At 41.2% G+C, this 20,196-nt stretch overlaps 1 protein-coding gene across 1 annotated transcript in view; it reads right to left on the minus strand.

Moving 5' to 3' along the window:
- Positions 1 to 20,196, minus strand: part of LOC125457126 (cingulin-like) — a 57,241-nt gene that overhangs the window by 10,798 nt on the left and 26,247 nt on the right. Inside the window, exons 6-14 of the mRNA XM_048540909.2 lie at positions 18,212 to 18,331; positions 16,330 to 16,503; positions 10,330 to 10,562; positions 5,254 to 5,476; positions 3,223 to 3,299; positions 2,533 to 2,615; positions 1,998 to 2,080; positions 1,521 to 1,619; positions 403 to 525 (exon numbers count right to left, since the gene is read on the minus strand). Coding sequence (XP_048396866.1) covers positions 403 to 525; positions 1,521 to 1,619; positions 1,998 to 2,080; positions 2,533 to 2,615; positions 3,223 to 3,299; positions 5,254 to 5,476; positions 10,330 to 10,562; positions 16,330 to 16,503; positions 18,212 to 18,331 — 1,215 coding nt within the window. The remainder of the gene's footprint in view (positions 1 to 402; positions 526 to 1,520; positions 1,620 to 1,997; positions 2,081 to 2,532; positions 2,616 to 3,222; positions 3,300 to 5,253; positions 5,477 to 10,329; positions 10,563 to 16,329; positions 16,504 to 18,211; positions 18,332 to 20,196) is intronic.

Below are 20,196 nucleotides of genomic sequence, written 5' to 3' on the forward strand. Positions count from 1 at the left end.
CTGAGGACAGCCAACTTCTGTTAATTAGATTAATTAAGTCACCTTTACAGATGACTTAATTTTAAGAGAATGACACAGTTAGCCTGTCTTTCTGGTTGTCTTTCACACTCGATAATGACACATTTCTCAGTCACCAGCAGAGTTTATTGAAAGTTCCTGTGAGGCCAAGAGTGTCTTAATGTCATTACTTTGCGATTTTTAATGGAGACCCTGAAGTTTTTGACACTTCAATAAAAATGCTGAGGCTAAGGAATGTTGTACGAATTTGCTAAGTGTTCACACGCTAATGTCAGACAGTCGTTTCGGAGCCAATATGTTTCTGGATGATTTATTAGTGATACAATGGTACAAAATGGTACAAAAATGATTAATTTTGACAGAGTTACAATGAGAATTACTGACCTTAATTATTTGTAGCCTGTTTATCCAATCAGCTGATGAGTTGTCCTCAGGATAGTCCACACTTTGACAGAGTGCCTGATAAGCGTTCCTCAGATGGCGTAGTTCAATGATCAATACTGTGAGCTGTTGAATAGTGCAGAGAATAACAGACTGGTCCATGTCCTACACATCATGGGCCCATCCATGTCCCTTTTTATTTGATGCTAGGCTACCGCCATTTTCCAAAAAGAGTACAACAAGCTGCCAATGTTTCCAGAAATACAGTGGCAAATGTTTCCAGAAATAGGATGGCAAATGTTTTACATTTTTATTTGAGGGTGTCTGCCTTCTGATCACTTTTCTGTTGACAGAAGTCTCATTGTCTATGGAGGAATCATCCCAGAAAAGTTTAATCTTTTTAAACCAGGAGCTGGCAGTAAGTGAGGAGAGTGACAAATATCCCAAAGTCTGCCCAAATGCTTCAATAGTTGTTTTTTAAAAAAAATCTTGGAATTTGAATGCCATTGGCAAAGCCATTTATTGCCTTTTTGAACTGAGTGGCTTGCCAGGCCATTCGAAGCGGGAAATTGAGGCTGTGGGTCTGGAGTCACATGTCGGCCAGAACCAGTAAAGATGGCAGTCTTCTCCAAAGTGCATTCGTCAACGAGATGAGTTTTCATGGCAACTCTTACTGATGTTCATTTACAATTCCAGATTTTGTAACCACCAGGAATTGACAGTGGAATTTGAACACAGGTCTCCAGACCATTTGTCTGGGCTACGGGATTTATAGTCCCGTGACCTTACTTCTATGCCACTATCTTGCCACAGAAGGTGCATTCAGCCTAACCACTGAAGATGGGGAGCGTCAGGCAATGGCGTTTGGAAGCTCAACAAGATAACACAGAGAGGGTTTTCTCTGTTCAGTACCTTCCTCCCACCCCCTCACCTTTGCTTACGTAGATATTAGCCAGGTAAAAGCCCACTTCAGGCTACAAAGGTCTGGAGTCTACCTTCATGACTCGTTATGACTCTAACCCTGAGGAAAACATGGAGTGCATTGCCACCAGAAGATAAAGGACATTACATTCTAATGAGGCAGTGTATATCCAAATGCTACTCGCAGATGTGTCTCAAACCTGGTTGACCTTTAACTGGTTGTCATGCCTGAGATGAATGTTCTTCCTCAGAAGATGTAGCAGTAATTTTCTGTTGTATTCACTTGACATCTCAAGGTTCTAAGGACCATAAAGAAACAGTGATGAGAGCACGATTTCTGCCATCAAATGTTATGGTCAGATGTGTTACCTGTGGAGCAGGTTTTATTCTGACTAGTGCCTTTCCATAGGGAATAATCACAGTTAAGCCCTAGGTATTCAGCATGCATGTGGTTGGAGGTTCTGGTTACATCAATTTGCCATTGTGGCTTGTACCACTAATAACTACCATCAGCAAGGTTTGATCAAAACGGTAAAGAGAAAGAGGTGACTGATTTGGTATTCTTGTGATTCTGTCCTGATGAATACAAGCTGGAAAGCTTTGATAGCAAGCTTCTTTTATCAGCCATATTTAAATACTACAAAGCAACTATTTTACAATATTTGCATTTTTCTTACCTTTACTTCTGTTGTCTGCATTTTTAGTTTGCAAACTGTTTGATTTCTCTCATTCTCCAGCTTTAGACTGAGTTTCACAAAACCTAAAAATGTGAAATTAGTTCAGCATTTATTTTTAAATGGCTCATGTTAAATGAGCAGAGTATCTCCACCGTGCCTTAAGCAATTATGATGTGCTAAGCTCATAGTTTTGCTATCAAGAAGTGAGCTTAGATGCCCATAAGGCTGATACCTTGAAAGCCGCGATTTCTCCAGCCAATCTCTTATTGCAATTGATTTCTACCAGCATTTCCTAATGTTGCGAGATAGGATCATTTCTTAAAATAGTCACCATTAGTTGAATTAATGGAAGCATATGAATCTATCTAGTTTAATTTTATTAATCAATGATATCTTAAATTTCTTTTCATAGGGTTAGTTGACACGATGGTAGGCAGCTGAATTACTGCGGAGAACGTTTTATTTGTTAAAAGAAGCCGCTGAAAATAGCAAGAAAGAGTAAATTAGGTAATTTGTAATTATCTTTCTAATATACCTTCTATTTCCTCCAATAGGTTTTCAAATTGCAGGTTTATGTTATCGTGGTTTTTCGTCAGATCTGCACTTTGCTGTTGTAATCTATTTAAAAACAAAGTACAGTTCATTAATTGGGCAAGAAAATTACCATTTTGTGAAGCAAATCAAGGGTGTTACAAACAACCAAAGATGTTGGAGCAAGGCCAGATGATGCGTAAAACCATAATATTAGAGTTAGGTTGACCAACTCTGATGCATTTTAAAGGATTGTCCCTTATTTTGACTGATCTGGCAGCGTCTGTGAAGAGAAATCAGAGTTAACATTTTGGATCTGGTTCTGAGGAAGAGTCACTGGACCCAGAACACTAACTCTGATTTCTCTTCACAGGTGCTGCCTCACCTACTGAGCTTTTCCAGCAATTTCTGTTTTTGTCAGGTAGATTCCCTACTATGTCTTCAGGTTAGAGAGCAAGAAGCTAAAACCCCCTACCCATGGACCTGTAGATATTTATAATCAATCTGTTGAGACATGAGGAGTTGAGACTTGAAGTATAGAGAAGCAAATACTTCTGGTCCAGAGGTAGGAGCACTACCATTGCACCATCAGAGTCCTTTCCCATGGAGCAGTAACATTCATGGAACTGCCTTCCCTTTTTATTTTACCACTGAATCATTTTTTGTGAAAGGAAAGTTGGTTTATTCTGGTTACCCTTCAACTGAATCCTTTCGCTCTTTCCATATTCTTGCATTTTCTTGTGTATCTTGATTGATCTTTGAAATGATCTTCTGCAGTAAGTGAATACAAACAGTGAATTCATGACATGAATACAATAAGTTTCTCCAGCAAACACACTCAACATCCCCAACAGGCTTAATAATTGCCTGTTGAGAGCTGCCATTAATTCTGTTCCAAGCCTTTATTAGGCTCTGACTGCAGATATTTCTAATCAACCTGTTCAACGATGTTATAATACACATTAAGAGTAGATGGGACTTGTACCCAGACCTTCTATCCTAGAGATAGGGACACTACCATGGCACCACAATAGCCTCCTAGAGTTGCACTGGGTGGGAAGGGGAGTGTCTGTTTTCTATTGAATTTTCAAGTCAACCTGCTCAGATATGTTATTATACACTTCTGGAGCAGGGGCGACTTGAACCTGGACCTCTTTGCTCTGATGAGGAATGCTACCACCGTTCCACAAGAGTCCCATAAATCATGCTGGTTCTCTGCATAGAATGCTGATTTGACACTAACTCTCAAGCTCATTTTTCATAAATGAGCTACTAAGGCCCAGTATAGATATTTTCAATCAAATGGTTCAGACAGCTCTGGAGTAGGAGGAACTTGAACCCAGGCCTAGTGGCTCAAAGGTAGGGGTATGAACACTGCACCACAAGAATCCTAAAACTCCGACTACACATTTAATAGCAGCAATCAAAACTAGATGGCTTGATTTTCATTAATGCGTGGCTTTGTGTTTTTGCAATAGAGATTTTAGATAATATTTTATGCCAGCTCTTGTTGACCGAAAGCGGGCTTTGCGCTTTCCATCCGAGCCGGAGGGTCAACAGCTCAGTAGACAGATTCCCTTTTCTCCCTCTGACTTGCCATTATAGGCCTGAGTCAACTCTTGCCAGCTGTATTTAAATAACCTCTGTCTTGCATTTCGCACATGGGTAGCAGCCACAGTAATGGTCAGATGTCTTAGTCTCAAATGTGTATATTGTGGCACACTGGTAGTATCCCTATCTCAGAGCAAGGAGGCCCAGATTTATTCCCACTTGTTCCAGACATGTGTAGTAACATTTCTGAGCATGTTGATTAAAAATATATGTTAAATAAAAGAAAATAAATAAATATTTTGATTTCATTTAATCTGCCACGGTAGAACCCAGCAATAAAAAATACTTTGATGGGAAGACAAATCAGGCAGGCAGGTTCAGTAATGGGTGGCTTTTTTTTGGACAATTTTCTGCCTCTTCTCAAGTTGAAAATTAATACATATGTTTATATGTCCCTTTGGCAATATAGCCAAAGTCACCTCACACACACTGGGCTGTGCTCTTGGATCAGCTGTGGCTCTCCGAATTCTCTTAGTGTCGTGGGGTAGATTCTAAAATGTTCTGCAGAAACCTTCCACAAGCTCACACACTTTCAGAGGGTTTTCAGAGTAGGAAAGAGGGAGTGCAAAAGGCTCCCCAGTGCAAGTTATCAATTCTCTACCTAAGATCAAAATTGAGTAGATCTATTACCTCCATAAACTGGGTCATGTGACCTGTCCAAATTTTTGTGAATTAGATGTCTCTACCCAAACAGCCTGTTACACATCAATGTAATGTTACTGTTGTTACGTACCCTGTGTGTCAAGCAAATTATATTACAGATAAACGTTTAAACCACACATCTGCATAACAATATTGTGAATGATAGAGCCTTTGCGAACCTCTGGGGTGGGGAATTCCCAACATTCCTGCTAATGCAATATTAAAATACTGTAGATTCTGGAAATCTGAAACAAAATATGGATAGAGTTAATGTTTAAGGTAATCTTCTTCACCCAAAGTGCATCCCACCAGTACCCTCAATTCACTTAAAACCTACTGCATTTCTGTATTTCTTCAGTTTTGTAGAAAGGCTGTCAGCCTGATTTATCTCCACAGATACTGACTAACGTCCGAAGGTTTTCTATTTTGCTTTGTTCTGTCTTTATTTCCTCCAAGATAATTGTCCACCTACCTTTGATTGTTGGTCTTTTTCTTCTATCTCTGTGTTTTGTGACTCTGTTTCTGCAGCCTGCACAGCATTCCTGCCAGCAGTTAGACACTCCCTACCACCTTCCAATTGCTCCTGGTGAATAGACACCTTATCCTCCTTCTTGGCCAACTTCAGCTCCTTTGTAAGGTACTCACACTGTGCACATAGTTTTGTGGGGCATTCCTGAAGGTTTATTGATGATGTCCTATAGATTGAAATGCTATATGTTATCATGACAGGCATATTCAGAGACTGAGCAAGGAATGTGGGCAGGATGTTTCACTTATCAACCTCCTATTTTGGAAATTCTGGGCAGCCACTCCCAGTTTTCTCGAATGCAAGAACATTGGCCGTGTTCCACACTGACTGTACTTATGGAGAAGATTAGTCCTTGAGAGATTATATTAAAAAAAGGCACATGCAATGTTCTTGCATCGCTGAAAGAAACTGACTATTGTTAACACTACAAAGACAATATCTGACAAATGACCAAGGGAACATTAATGCACTAACCAGAATCCACTGGCTTGCATTAAAACGTTTAAAATTCAAAATATGAATTTCTTCAGATGTAGTCTTTTGTTACAACCATTTAATGAAACAATTTTTTCACATTGTTGCAAAGAGATAAAGTACCCAGTTAGAACATTCCTAGTCATTAATTCAAAAAACTTCCCTATGGCAGACATCAAGCTCAATGCCTTATATTTTTCTGTCTTCGGCCTCCCCTCCCTTCTGGAATAGAGGGGTTATATTTGCTAACCCTGGAGTACCAGTCAATTTTTATTCTACGATCGATATCATTAAAAACAAATTATCATCACATTGCCATATGCTGTCAGCAAATTGATCACCATGTTCCAAACATCCAAACGATGATGGTAGGTCAAAGGTACTTTGCAAATGGCGGAAGTGTTTTGGGGCGCCAAATGAAGTCATAGAAAGTGTGATATGATGCAAGTTTTTCTTTCAATCTTTCAACCTCTGTGTTCATAAATCTTACTACAACACAACATGAAATCTCAATAATAATGTGAGTGAGCTTGATTTCTGTAAAAATACAACTCATTCATTGGGTAATCAAGGGACTTACTGTGTGGATTAGATCCACATCTAGGGCTAAATTTCCTTCTTGGCAGAATGCCAAATGTGCATTAGAATTAGCCTTTAATATTATGTCATTGAAAACCAGCCCAATTTTCCTGATGGAACTCTCACCACGTGAATTCATGATGAGTTCTAGGCACAATTAGTACTTGCTACAGACAGGGGATTGTGGAAAACAAATTCCAGTGACAGGAATAAGACAGCCAATTACAATTATTGGGGACTGAGGCCTCTTCAGGGCTGCATGCTCATAAAACACTCTTCAGTTGAGACGTTGCTATCAGTAACTATGGAAAGGAAGACACAGCTTTTAGTCCCCAAGGGAAGAAGACTCACAGGTTGAACTCTGTGTGTATGTGTGTGTTGGGGGAGCAGGATTCAGAGTATGCAGCACATTGTCACCTCTATTAAGGAATATCTTCTGAAACCTGGGTTATATCACATGTAATACATGAGAAATGCGTTCACTCTCTCTTCATTCTGATCTTAGAATAAATGGAGATCCATAAACAAACACTAGCTCAATTAATAAGGCTTTTGCTATGTACTATCAGTTAATAAACATGAATCTTTTCAATCTGAATGACTGAGGGGACTCTTGAATGGTTCCATTGTGATATTAAACATAACATTTGTTTGTCACTGTTTGGATAGAATAACATAGAATTTTACCCACAAGGTCTGTACTGGAGTTTCTAAAAGACGCAAGATGTCAAAGCAGAAGTAGACCATTCAGCCAGCAGAATCTGTTCTGCTGTGCATCAAGATTGCGACTGATCTGATCATCCTGAATTCCACAGTCCTGTCTTTTCCGCATAATCCTGATTCCCTGAAAGATTAAACATCTGCCTATCTTTGACTTGAATATACTTAATGTCGCGTATTCAGCAGCCCTCTGTGGTAAAGAATTCTACAGAATCACTATCCTCTGTGAGAGAAAAATGTCCTCCTCATCACTATTTTAATTCGTGACTTCTTACTTGGAGATGCCCTCTGGTTATTGATTCTTCAGGAAAGGGAAAACAACATCCTACCCTGTCAAACCCCCAGGATTCTTATGTATCTGTTTAGCTTGTAGGATCTCATCTCATTCTTCTAATCTCCTGTGAGTATACGTCCAATCTACTCAACTGCTCCTCAGAGGAAAATTTCTCCATACCCAGGACTAATTTAGTGAACATTCTCTGGACTGCCTCTAATTCTCTATTCCACGTAATTTCATCTTACCCTTTCATTCCTTTGTCTGTAACAGAAAGCTGGATAATTAAAGGTATCTATGATAATCACATCAGTCATTCCATGTTGTGGCGCTACCATGTGCCATTCTCTAAGTAAAAATACCGATATAGCATCTGAAGTCATTATGAAACAGAAGGAAGCCTTTTGATCTATGGAGTTCATTTTAAGCAAATTAATCGGTCCTTTCTGCCTGCTCTGCCCGCATATTGCTCAAAGTTTATTTCACTTACCTTCAACCCAATTTCCTTGCAAAGTCATAAATTAAGTTTGCTCCTGCAATGCTTGGAGGTTTTATCACTTGCAGAAAAGGTCTTTCTTCTAAATCTGGTGCAGAATGTTCCAGGATAAGCTGGCGGAATGCCCACATGAGTTCTTTCAGCCTTTCTAAATGAAAGCCCTGGTACCTCCACAGAAGAGAATAATATCAACCTGTGACTGAATTGTGTTTGTTGCTGTAAAAGGGAACTGTGTTGGTGTCGCTTAGTTGGCAGTGACCTCTGGTCTTACTCAGATGAAGCGTTTCTTAGAAGCTCAACCTCAAGATGTCAGGAAGCCAACATAACTATTTTGCTGCTTTATGGGGGAAGCCCAGTGTTTGAAAGCACTGTCACAGGGTTACACCTGTACCTACCCACCTGTACCTGCTATGAGGGAGGCTGCGTACTCAGTTTAGCAACCCTTATCTCTTCATCAAAGCAGAGGGGCTTGGAGACAAAAGATGTGTGGCTAAATCCCAGTCTGCGAGAGTAAAAATATAGCTTTAAAAAAGTACTTGAAAATAATTAAACCACATTACAGAAAGTGAAAGTTCAATTAACTTTCAGAAAAGAAAGCACATAAAACTGCAAAAATTATACAAAGCCAAGTTTAACTAACAACATTATGGAAGCTACTTAACTGATTCCTTCAGTTTTCAGCTGGGGAGTGTGACTCATCCATTATAAACAGATGCCTCTTCTTGTTGCATGTTCTCCGTCCTCAGCTGCTACATAGCAGGAAGTAAGAGCAACTTGTCCCTGAAACAAATCCTGCACCACTTTCCCCACTTCACTTGGCATCCCTCCACCACCGAGGCTCAGTAGCAGCAGCGTGTACCATCTAAGAGATGCACTGCGGAAATTCACTAAATTCACTCAGACAGCACCTTCCAAACCCATGACCACTTCCATCTATAAGGACTAGGGCATCAGACATATGGGAACATCACCATCTGCAAAATCCCCTCCATGTCACTCACATCCTGACTTGGAAATATATTGTTCCTTCACTGTCACTGGGTCAAAAACCTAGAATTCCCTCCACAAGGGTATTCGTGTCTTCTTGCACATCAAGGACTGCGGCAATTCAAAAAGGCAGCTCACCACTGCCTTCTCAAGGGCAATTAGAGATGGGCAATAAATGCTGACCCAGCCACCGACACGCATGTCAAAAAAAAGACTCAGAGTAATGGTCAACAGTACCTGATTCCAACACAACTAAACAAAATCTGCTGGTTAATATCTGAAATTGTAAAACATTAGTGAAATCCATAGGGATCAATTAAGTAACCTATATAATGCTGTTACTTAAAGTTGGTTTTACTCCATTTTAGTCTTTTGCAGTTTTATGTGCTTTCAATTGAACTAGCACTTTCTGAAATTAAGTTTAATTATTTTAATGTAATTAATTTTACTATATTTTTAAATTTACTCTTGCAGACTGGGACTTAGTCAAAATGTGCACCTTATCTTCTTTCCCTCCCCAATCCCTTTGCTTTGATGAAAAGAGCATAAGATTGCTAAGTTAAGAACAACAGCCTCAAGTCCCTACCCCTTCCCCACAGCAGGCACGGGTGGACAGATATAAGTGAACTGGCAGTGAATTTCAAAAGCCTCAGCTCCTTCATTTGCATTTGTACCTTTGCTAGTAATTAAAAAATTAACAGAGGGAGTAGCACCCCTTAAAGTCCTTTGCTTTGGTTACATTAATTATTTGGGTGTACAAATAACTGGTTCTCAAGATGGCACCATTCCGTTATTTAGATGGACATCAAAAAAACTGTTCCTCAATGTCATCCACATCATGAGAACACATAGGCAGTTGGTACTGATCATTTAGAATCTGATTTGGACATCATGAATTGTGGAAGCTTAAGACCAACAATGACAACAGTCTGCTGCCCTTTTCAAAGCAAGGGAATATTATCCAACATTTAGAGATTGCACACAATGCATTTGTCTCCTCCTGACTTTGGGTTTGCTTAGGATGAGGAAGTACATTATGATGCACAGCAAGCTGTATACCATAAACACTACAGAATGTTAGAATTAATTGTCACTTCCTTAAGTGATATGAGTTTAATATGTACAGCATAATTACTCAATCTTTTTCAGGATGGAAACCAGAAATTTCAAAATAGCTTTACATTCACGAGAAAAAGCTGAATACGTGCAGAATTCAAACAGCAGGACAGAAAGAGATTATTTGCCTCATTGACTGTGTCAGCGTTACCCACTCAAATCCTATTTCCCTGTGTCCTTTTCTTTTCTGTTTGAGCCAATTCCCTTTGAAGTGATGTTATAGACTCTGCTTCAGTAGTCACCATGTTAAAATGTTCTTTTTTTCTAAGAAGCCTCGACATGAAAAAAAATCCTACTGGCATTTCCTTTCACTGGGAAGCCTGAGACTATAACTCTTTGTTCCCCACTCAATGGTCAACGTGAGTAACATTACCTGTCATCAGAGTTAATTTGGAACAAAGAATCTTCATGCTTGTGACATTTCAATCTTTTCAGTGTTTTCAGCAAAAGTTCTTTTTGATTGAATATCTGTTGCCGTTCACTTTCCAGGGTCTTCAGACGTGAAGTTAAAATTGCCTTTTCGCTCTGCAGTTTCAGGATTTGTTGTTCTGAAGCCTGCAAGTTTTGTTTCAATCTCGTTATTTCCAACAAAAGGCTTTCGTTTATCTGTCATACAGAGAAATTGATGTTTGCGTGTGCATTTTGGAGATGATACTAAATTAATAGCTCCTTCTTACCATTGTTATCACATTGTTACAGTGTAGTAGAAATACGGTGAATGGACATTATCCTCGATGTTGCTGCAGGAAACATGAGAGTCTTGAAGTTTGACTTAATTTTCACTATTGCTGTAATATTTAGATTTCATTGCAGTCTTGCCAATTTATTTAGTTAGTAAGGCACAAGCCAATCAGGAATCAGTAGGATAAACTACCATGACTAAAGCCTTCAGACTGAAATTCAGACTCGGGTAAATTTTGCCTGTGTGTGGAAATGTAAATTGCAAATGTAAAAGCATTGAACATTTAGAGCAGAGATAGGGGCCATTTGGACCATTTCATTTTTGCTAGCCAATACAGAGACAGTTTGCAGCTCGTGATCCACAATGTATATTGTAGCATTTCAAGTCCATATCCAAGAGCTTCTTAAATGTAACAGGAGTATCTTCCTCTGTCACTCTTTCAGGCAGTGAGTTCCAGACCCAGGCTACCATTTGGGTGATAGTAAATTAACACCACTCTTGCTTTACTTCTTTCCCAATTTGAGATAGAGGAGAATTAGGCTAATCGGCTCATCAAGTCTGCTCTGCCACTGTTCATAGCTGTTGGTTTATTAAACCCATTCTCCTGCCTTCTCCATGTAACCTTTGACCCCCTTACTAATCAAGAACCTAACTATCTTTGTCTTAAATACACTCAGTGACGTGGCCTCCACAGCCTTCTGCAGCAATGAGTTCCATAGATTCACCACCCTCTGGCTGAAGAAATTCCTCTTTGTTTCAGTTCTCAAGGATCTAGCCTTAACTCTGAGGCTGTATCCTTGGCTGTTAATCTCCCTACTAGTGGAAACACCTTCTCCATGTCCACTCCATCCCAGGCCTCTCAGTATTCTGTAGCTTCCAATGAGATCTCCCCTCATCCTTCTAAACTCAAGTACAGACCCAGAGTTTTCATCCACTCTTCATATGACAAGCTTTTCATCTAGGGAATTATTCTTTCAAACCTCCCCAGACTCCTCCAATACCAGCACAGAGATAGATACAAAACCCAAACAGCTTGTAATATTCCAAATGCGGTCTAACCAGAGCTTTATATAGCCTTAGCAATACATCCCTGCTGTTGTACTCTAGCATACCCAAAATGAATGTTAACATTGTAGTTGTCTTCCTAACTGCCAACTGAACCCTGATCTTAGAGAATCCTAAAATACAACTCCCAAGTAACTTTGTGCTTCAAATTTCTGAAGCCTTTCCCCATCTTTGCCTCTATTCTGCCTACCAAGTGCATAACTTCACACTTTCCTGCATTGTATTCCATCTGTCATTTCTATTCCCACTCTCCAAGGTTGTCCACCTCCCTCTGCAGCCTCTTCACTTCCTCAATGACTACCTGCCCCTCCACCTAGCTTTGCGTCATCTGAAAATTTAAGAAAGGTAACAATGTCCTCAGTTCCTTTGTCCAGATCATCAATGCATAAAGTGGATAGTTGTGGTCCCAACACAAACCCCTCTGGAACTCCACTAATCACTGGCTGCCATCCTGAAAAAGACCCCTTTATCTCCACTATCTGTCTTCTGCCAATCAGCCAATCCTCTTTCCATGCCAGTACCTTGCCCCAACACCATGAGCTCTTAGATTATTTAGCAGCCTGATGGGCAGCATCATGTCAAAGGCCTTCTGGAAATCCAAACAGATCACATCCAGTGGCTCTCCTTTGCCTAACTTGTTATTTTTCAAAGAATTCTAACAGATTTGTCAGGCATGACCTGCCAAATTCAGCCCCATTTTACCTTCAAAGCACTCTGCAATCTAATCCTGAATAAAATATTACCAACAACCAAGCTCAAGGTAACTGGTTATAATTTCCCATCTTCTGCCTCAAACCCTTATTAAACAGCGGTATTACATTAGCCATTTTCCAGTCCTCAGTGACGCCTCCTTGACTCCAGTGATTCCTCCAAGATCATCACTTATGCCTCTTCAATCACCTCAGCTATGTCCTTCAGAATTCTGGTGCTAAGTCCATGTTGTCCAGGTGATTTATCCACCTTCAAACCTTTCAGCTTCCCCAGCACCTTCTCCTGACTGAAGACTACTCCATTCATCTCTGCCCCCTTGACTCCCTTGAAGTTCAGGTAGACTACTGGGGTTTTCCACCATGAAGACTGATGCAAAGTACCTATTCAGTTCCGGTTGGAATGCCATGCTTCTAGGAATTCTCGTGCGTGTCTCTGTTTGGCTTGTCCTAGGATGGATGTGTTGTCCCAATCAAAGTGGTGTCCTTTCTCATCTGTATGTATACACCACTTTGATTGGGACAACACATCCATCCTAGGACAAGCCAAACAGAGACACGCACGAGAATTCCTAGAAGCATGGCATTCCAACCGGAACTCCATCAACAAACACATTGATTTGGAGCCAATCTACCATCCCCTGAGAAAAAGAACAGGAAATGACATCACCAACACAAGAAATGACATCATCAACCCAAGGAAACCTAACCAGATAAATAGAAAGCGGGACATAACACCAGCACTTCGTCGGAGGCTCAGTGATGATGTTACCTAGAATGGTGACGAAACGTCTGAAAACTAACCTTCCAGCTCAGCGAGCAAACTCACATCCAGAACAGAATCTACACTTGACAACCCTGTCTCGCTTCTTGCTATCGATTTAATTTCATTTCTTCCCAATAAGGCAATCCTGTCCCCTCCATTCATTTGCCTGTCCTTTTGATAGGACCTGTATCCTTAGCGTCTAGCCCTCATCCCCTTGCAACCACGTCCCCATGATACCCACAACATCATACCTGAGGTATAGGCTCAATTATCTTGCTTCGTACACTGCATGCATTTAACTACAACACCTGCAGTCTTGCATTGACTTCCTGTCCTGTCCCTTTCTCATCGTTGTTCCCTCAGCTGCTGTGCCTGAAGTTAGATTCCTGGCCCTTTCTATATTGTCTGTCCCATTACTGTTCTGGAAACTAAATAACGTCTCCCCCTTTTGCTTTTTCCATAGTTTTCCCCGCAACCGAACCTGCTATTTAGGTTAAAGCCCTATCCGTAGCCTGAGTTATGAGACTTGCTAGAACTCTGGGCCTACCATGATTCAGGTAGAGCCCATCCCATTGGGCCAGCACCCTCCAGTCCCGTACAGATGCCAATGTCCCATGAATTCAAATCCTTTTCTCCAACATCAATCTTTGAGCATTTACCCCTTTAATCGTGGTGATCTTGTGCCAATTTGTTCATGTCTCAGGTAATAATCCAGAGATTATTACCTTTCTGGCTCTGCTTTTCAATTTAGCCCCTAGCTGCTCATATTCCCTCAGCAGAAACTCTTTCCACTTTCTACCTATACCGTTGGTACCTACGTGGATCATGACAACTTGATATGTTTCCTCCCGCTCCAAGTTTCTCTGCAGACCAGATGTAATGTCCTGAACCCAGGCACCAGGCAGGCAGACACACCCTTGAGACTCTCAATCCTGGCCACAAAGTACAGTGTCTATTCCCCTGACAATATCATCCCTGATTTGAACTCTTTTCTACGCTCCCCCTTGAATGGTCCCTGTACCATAGTGCTATGGTCAGTTTGCTCATCCTCCCTACAGCCCTGACTCTCAGCTGCACAAGGAGCAAGAATTTCAAGCCCATTAAGTACAGTCAAAGGAGCAATGAATACAGAAACAATCAAAAAGGTAACCACACATAGGTGCTTATAGTGGACTAAAAATCATGATCTAGTCCTCAGCTGGCAGAGCTATCAGAAAGCACCAAAATCCAAACAAAACTTAAAGGACTAGAACAAACATTTGTATGTGTGTGTCATCAAGCCTCCAGGGCTATCACCATCCTAAATGGAATGAGAAGGCAATGAGCAGCAACACCCCTTCCAATGAAGAATGAAGACCAATGAATTTCAGTGGCCATCTCCCCACCACAGCCAGCAAGATGTGCACAAATAAACAAACAGTAATAATACTCTATTTCGTTGCTTGACCCTGGCCACCAATCCCCCCAATATTTAAATCATTGTTCATCTCAATTACATTCTTTGTTCTATATCACTGCTCCCTCCCCATGCCTTCTCCAAATTATACTGAATCAAAGACTGTTATAGCAGAGAAGGAGGCCATTCAGCCCATTCTGTGTTTGCTGACCAGAAGAGTTAACAAAAACAGGCCACTTCCTAACTACTCCATCCAGGATGCTAGTTACTTAATACATCTCATTTTATGACCCCATCAGCTTTCCTCATAGCCCAAAGGTTCCCAGACTTTGTAACATTCTCATACGCCCACTCCTTACAGTCTCTAGTACAACCATATCTTCTTGTAATTCCATGGCCATAACTGTAGTTCTTGAGCTGTGAACTAGTTAACATTTTGAACAGTTCTAGCATAGCCACCCTGCTCTTACAATCTATGTTGTGTGGGTTAGAAATTTCCCCTGGGAGAAGAGGTTCCTCCACATCTCAATCTTCCATGGGAGATTCCTTATTTTGTGCTACCTCATTCTAGATCCTCACAGCACTAACTTTGTCAGGCCCCCTCAGATTTTCACATGTTTCAATAAGATCACTTCTTGTTTTTCAAGCATCAGTGAGTACAGACCGAATCCACGCAATATATCCTGCCAAGGCCACCCCTTTATTCTAGTTAACAGTCTAGTGAAGCTTCCACTGCAGCTAGAGAGTAACACAAATGGAACTGCGACCATCCATCCAGATCTTGTTAGAAACGGATTGAGGCCAAAAATAGTGTGAAACTTGGCTGAGCTGATTTCTGCTCCCATTGGAGCTCCATTACACCTTGCCCACATTCACTTGGATGGGTGATGTTAGTAGATAGATGTGAGGTGCTGCATTTTGGAAAGGCAAATCAGGGCAGAACTTATACACTTAATGGTAAGGTCCTGGGTATGTTGCTAAACAGAGACCTTGGAGTGCAGATTCATAGTTTCTTGAAAGTGGAATCCCAGGCAGACAGGATAGTGAAGAAGTCATTTGGTATGCTTGCCTAATTGGTCAGTGCATTGATTATAGGAGTTGGGAGGTCATGCTGTGGCTGTGCGGTACATTGGTAAGGCCATTTTTGGAATACTGTGTTCAAATCTGGTCTCCCTGATATTGGAATGATAGTGCAAAACTTGGAAGGGTTCAGAAAAGATTTGCAAGCATGTTGCCAGGTTTGGAGGGTTTGAGCTATAGGGAGAGGCGGAATAGATTGGGGCTATTTTCTCTGGAGCGTCTGAGCTGACAGATGACCTTATAAAGGTTTATAGAATCATGGGGGGGGGGGGGCATGGATAGGGTGAATAGCCAAGGTCTTTTCCCCAGGGTGGGATTCAAAACTAGAGGGCATAGGTTTACGGTGACAGAAGAAAGATTTAAAAGGAGCCTAAAGGGCAACTTTTTCACACAGGTGGTGCATGTGGAACAAGCTGCCAGGGGAAATGGTGGAGGCTGGCACAATTACAACACTTAAAAGGCACCTGGATGGGTACATGAACAAGAGGGTTTTTGAGGGATATGGGCCAAATGCTGGCAAATGGGACTAATTTAGGATATCTCGTCGGCAGGGACAAGTTGTAACAAAGGATCTGTTTCCATGCTGTATGGCTCAATGACTGAGTATTGAGCTAAATTCGTGCTAACTAATTTCTTGAATGGGTATGGTTATACAAATGATCTCTACTTGGTCTTACATTTCTATTAGCAGTTAGCTGTGATTCAGACTCGAGATACTGCTTTTTCAATCCAAAGCTCTCACATTTAGTTTGGAATAGTTCAGAGTGGAGGTCTGCCATTTGGGTCTCGATTGATACTTTTCCTGTTTCAGCTCTGACAAGGCAAGATGGGTGCTCTTGGAGATCTCCTTCCTACAATAATTGGAAATAAAAATGAATTTAGTAATGGATTGTTTTAAGCTCTGGCAAAGTCTTGTTAATTCTTCTGTTGGTTGCATATTTGTCTTGTAGTAAACATTTGCTATCTCCATGACTTATGAAGGAAAAACAAACAGAATTTCACAAATGTCCACAAAATGGGGACACCGGGTATAAAAATAATCTGTATTAGATGTGAAACCTCTTGCAGACGCAGTAAATGGAAATATGCAATAGAATTCCAAGTGGGAAGCTCAGCCGGTCCAAATTTAAGAGATAGCAAGAACTGCAGATGCCGGAGTCTGAGACAACACAGTGTGGAGTTGGAGGATCACAGCAGGCCAGGCAGCATCAGGGGAGCAGGAAAGTTGATGTTTCGGGTCAGTACCCTTCGTCAAAAATGGGGAGAGGACATGGAGCTGGGAAATAAATAGAGAGGAGAGGTGGGACAGGGAAAGGTATGTGAGATAGTGATAGGTGAGTGGAGGGAGGGAGCAGTGGGGATTGCTCAGTGAAGTGGCAGAGGCAGATAGGTGGGAGAGAATATGGACAGATTGTGTCAGGTCAAGGAGGTGCGGATGAGAGGGAGGGTTGGACTGGAATGAGGTTGAGGGTGGGCAGATTTTAAAACTGGTGAATCCCATGTTTAGGCCATTGGGCTGTAGGCTCCTGAGGTGGAATATGAGGTGCTATTCCTCCAGTTTGCTTGTGGTGTCATTGTGACACTGGAGGAGGCCCAGGATGGACATGTCACCCAGGGAGTGGGGGTGGAGTTGAAATGGTTGGCGACTGTAAAGCATTGTCATTTGTTGCATACAGAGCATAGAAGCACAGAGCACAGTCTCTACAGAACGGTCTCAGAGTCTATGCTTGGTCCCACTGAGTTTAAAACCATTTTGATACATAATGTTTAAATTAACCAAAGTGCAATTTTGGTTGAAAGATCATTCGTGAATTTCACAGACCTGGAGAAAACCAGAATATATTATCTCTGCCTGGATTTTCCCAGCTCGGGCGGCACGATGGCTCAGTGGTCAGCACTGCGGCCTCACAGCACCAGGGAACCCGGGTTCAATTCCAGCCTCAGGCGACTGTCTGTGTGGAGTTTGCACATTCTCCCTGTGTCTGCGTGGGTTTCCTCCCACAGTCCAAAGATGTGCAGGCTGGGTGAATTGGCCATGCTAAAATTGCCCATAGTATTCAGGGGTGTGTGTGGGTTATAGGGGGATGGGTCTGGGTGGGATGCTTCAAGGGGCATTGTGGACTTGTTGGGCCGAAGGGCATGTTTCCACACTGTAGGGAATCATGATTACCCATTCTATTGTGATGGCACAAACTACACTTTTGGAAAATGTACACACATAAGTGTACATTTCCTGATTGTTGTCTGAGGTTTGCTGCGAGTGAACCTGATCTCCTGTCATAACTTGGCCTTGTCATTCCTTTGGCCTTCGCATAAACTGGACCCTATTCATAATTTCGGTCCTGCTGTAAATTTTGCAAATGATTAGTGGACCCTTCAGAGAAAAACTGCACACAGCGGAATTTATGGCAAGATATCAGGGGAATCCTTGCATATATTTTGGAAAATAGAACATAATATTCCCTGGGGCTTATCTTGCTCCCCATTCTGTTTGCTAGTGCGTTTGTAGCCCACTACATTAAGGGAAAGGCTTCATGAGCGACTTATTTTCATACTTACATAGACATAACTGCCCGGATTTGCTCCTTCATTCTCTTCCTGGGGATTCCCGTCTCTCTCTTGATAGTGATTCAATGAGCCATTCAGGATCTGCAGGCAGTTTGGTGGCTGTTCTTCAGACTAATATTCATTTAAAAAAATGTATGGCTGAGTAAGAATTGTGACTTTTAATTTCCTAAGAGTCAATTTTATGATTTCTTGATCCTAGTGTCATGAAGACATGTTTTATGTTTTGTTTAATCCAATGGTTTGGAAACATGAATTGTACTTTTAAAAGCAGAAACTGTTTAGGAATGCAGATACAGAAGAGAGATGAGATCACAGACAAAGATTGTTACCTTAACTTGCATTGTTGTGCATTCTGCATTCCAACCCATTGGAGTGGAGACACAAAACCAACCAAAGAAAATGATTTCCTGGGAAATATGATGAACTCTCATCTCCTGGCCCACTATTTAGGCATGAAGACAAGTACCACAGATACTGAATTGTTGGCGATGTATCATTAAGTCTAATGGTCGGCCTAATGGGACCCTGGCTAAGAGCTTCCCAAGTATCATCTAATTATGTTATCTTTAGAACACACTGACAAAGGCCTTATTTGGATCCTCCTGGGTCATTGGAAAGGGAAGGTCAACTGGCAAGTCAACCTTTGTATGTTACGTAGCTGTGTTCTTGCAGAACTTAAGACAGGCAGCTGAGATAGACAGTTGAGTCCCTCCTGTCTCCCTCTCTCTCTATCCTACCCACCTGGGAAGCTTCAAATTCCATTGGCTGACTGTGGTCATCCAGGGACAGCACTGATACAGACAGTGACATCTGAAAAGAATTCAACCTAATATCAAATTCCCCTGAAGAACAACAAAATTAGCCATCTAGGTCTTGAAATCAAAAGTATCAGGGTTGCTGAATGATAGTTGCAAAACCGAAAAGAATTCAGCCTGAAACTAAGGAAAGTTGATGATCTAACAGTATTATCATGAGGCTGTAATCCATAGACCCAGACAACATCCTGGGGACCTGGGTTTGAATCCTGCCACAGCAGATGTTGGAATTTGAATTCAATAAACATCTGGAATAGAGTCTAATAATAGTTGAGAATCCATTGTCAACTGTTGGGGAAAAAATCTCTCTGGTTCCCTAATGTCCTTCAGGGAAGGAAACGGCTGTCCTTACCTGGTCTGGCTACATGTGACTCTAGACCCACAGCAACACGGGTGACTTTTAACTGCCCGAAGGGTAGTAAACGCAGCCTAGTCAGCAATGCCCTCATCCCATGAACGAATTTAAAAAAACCGAGTCACCAAACTGCAGGCCACAGATTCCTAATTTTTGTTGATTTTAATTTTGCCAACCTACCCTGCCCCACAATATGATCTGTACTTGTGGGTATGTGAGCATGATGTCTGTGTGTGTGTGTGTGTGTGTGTGTGTGTGTGTGTGTGTGTGGAACATATGCATGAAAGTCAGAGTGTAGTTTATTGTTTTATTCAGATTGGTTTAAGTATAAATAAACAAATCCCTTCTTTTGTTGAACTCAAGAGAACCTGTCCAATTGTATTTTGTACAGTCACAGTATGTAAGCAGTTAACTACTCACTTAGTTGACCCTTTTCACCACATATTAAAAAACAGCAATTGAACAAGAGGAAACCATTTAACACCTTATCACCTGATTGCAAAAACAGTTCTGAGGTTTGTTTAGCCGTGGTGGTACAATGGGAATTCAATCACAAGTTTCCTTCAATTAATATGTCGTAATCGTCAGAACTTTGTATTAAACACAGGCCTCTGTTTTTGAGTAAAGAAACAAAAAACTGGGGATGCTGGAAATCAGAAACAAAAACAAATAAAACAACTCTGGAGGTTTAGTGGGTGTAATCCTGCTGGACCTGCTGAGTTTTTCCAGCAATTTCTGTTTTTGACATAGAGTCACAGAGACATCTCGATAGCTGATGTTCAGCCTTGGAAGCACAGATCAGTAAT

Source organism: Stegostoma tigrinum, chromosome 1, assembly GCF_030684315.1.
Source record: "Stegostoma tigrinum isolate sSteTig4 chromosome 1, sSteTig4.hap1, whole genome shotgun sequence".
In the NCBI taxonomy this organism is placed as follows: domain Eukaryota; kingdom Metazoa; phylum Chordata; class Chondrichthyes; order Orectolobiformes; family Stegostomatidae; genus Stegostoma; species Stegostoma tigrinum.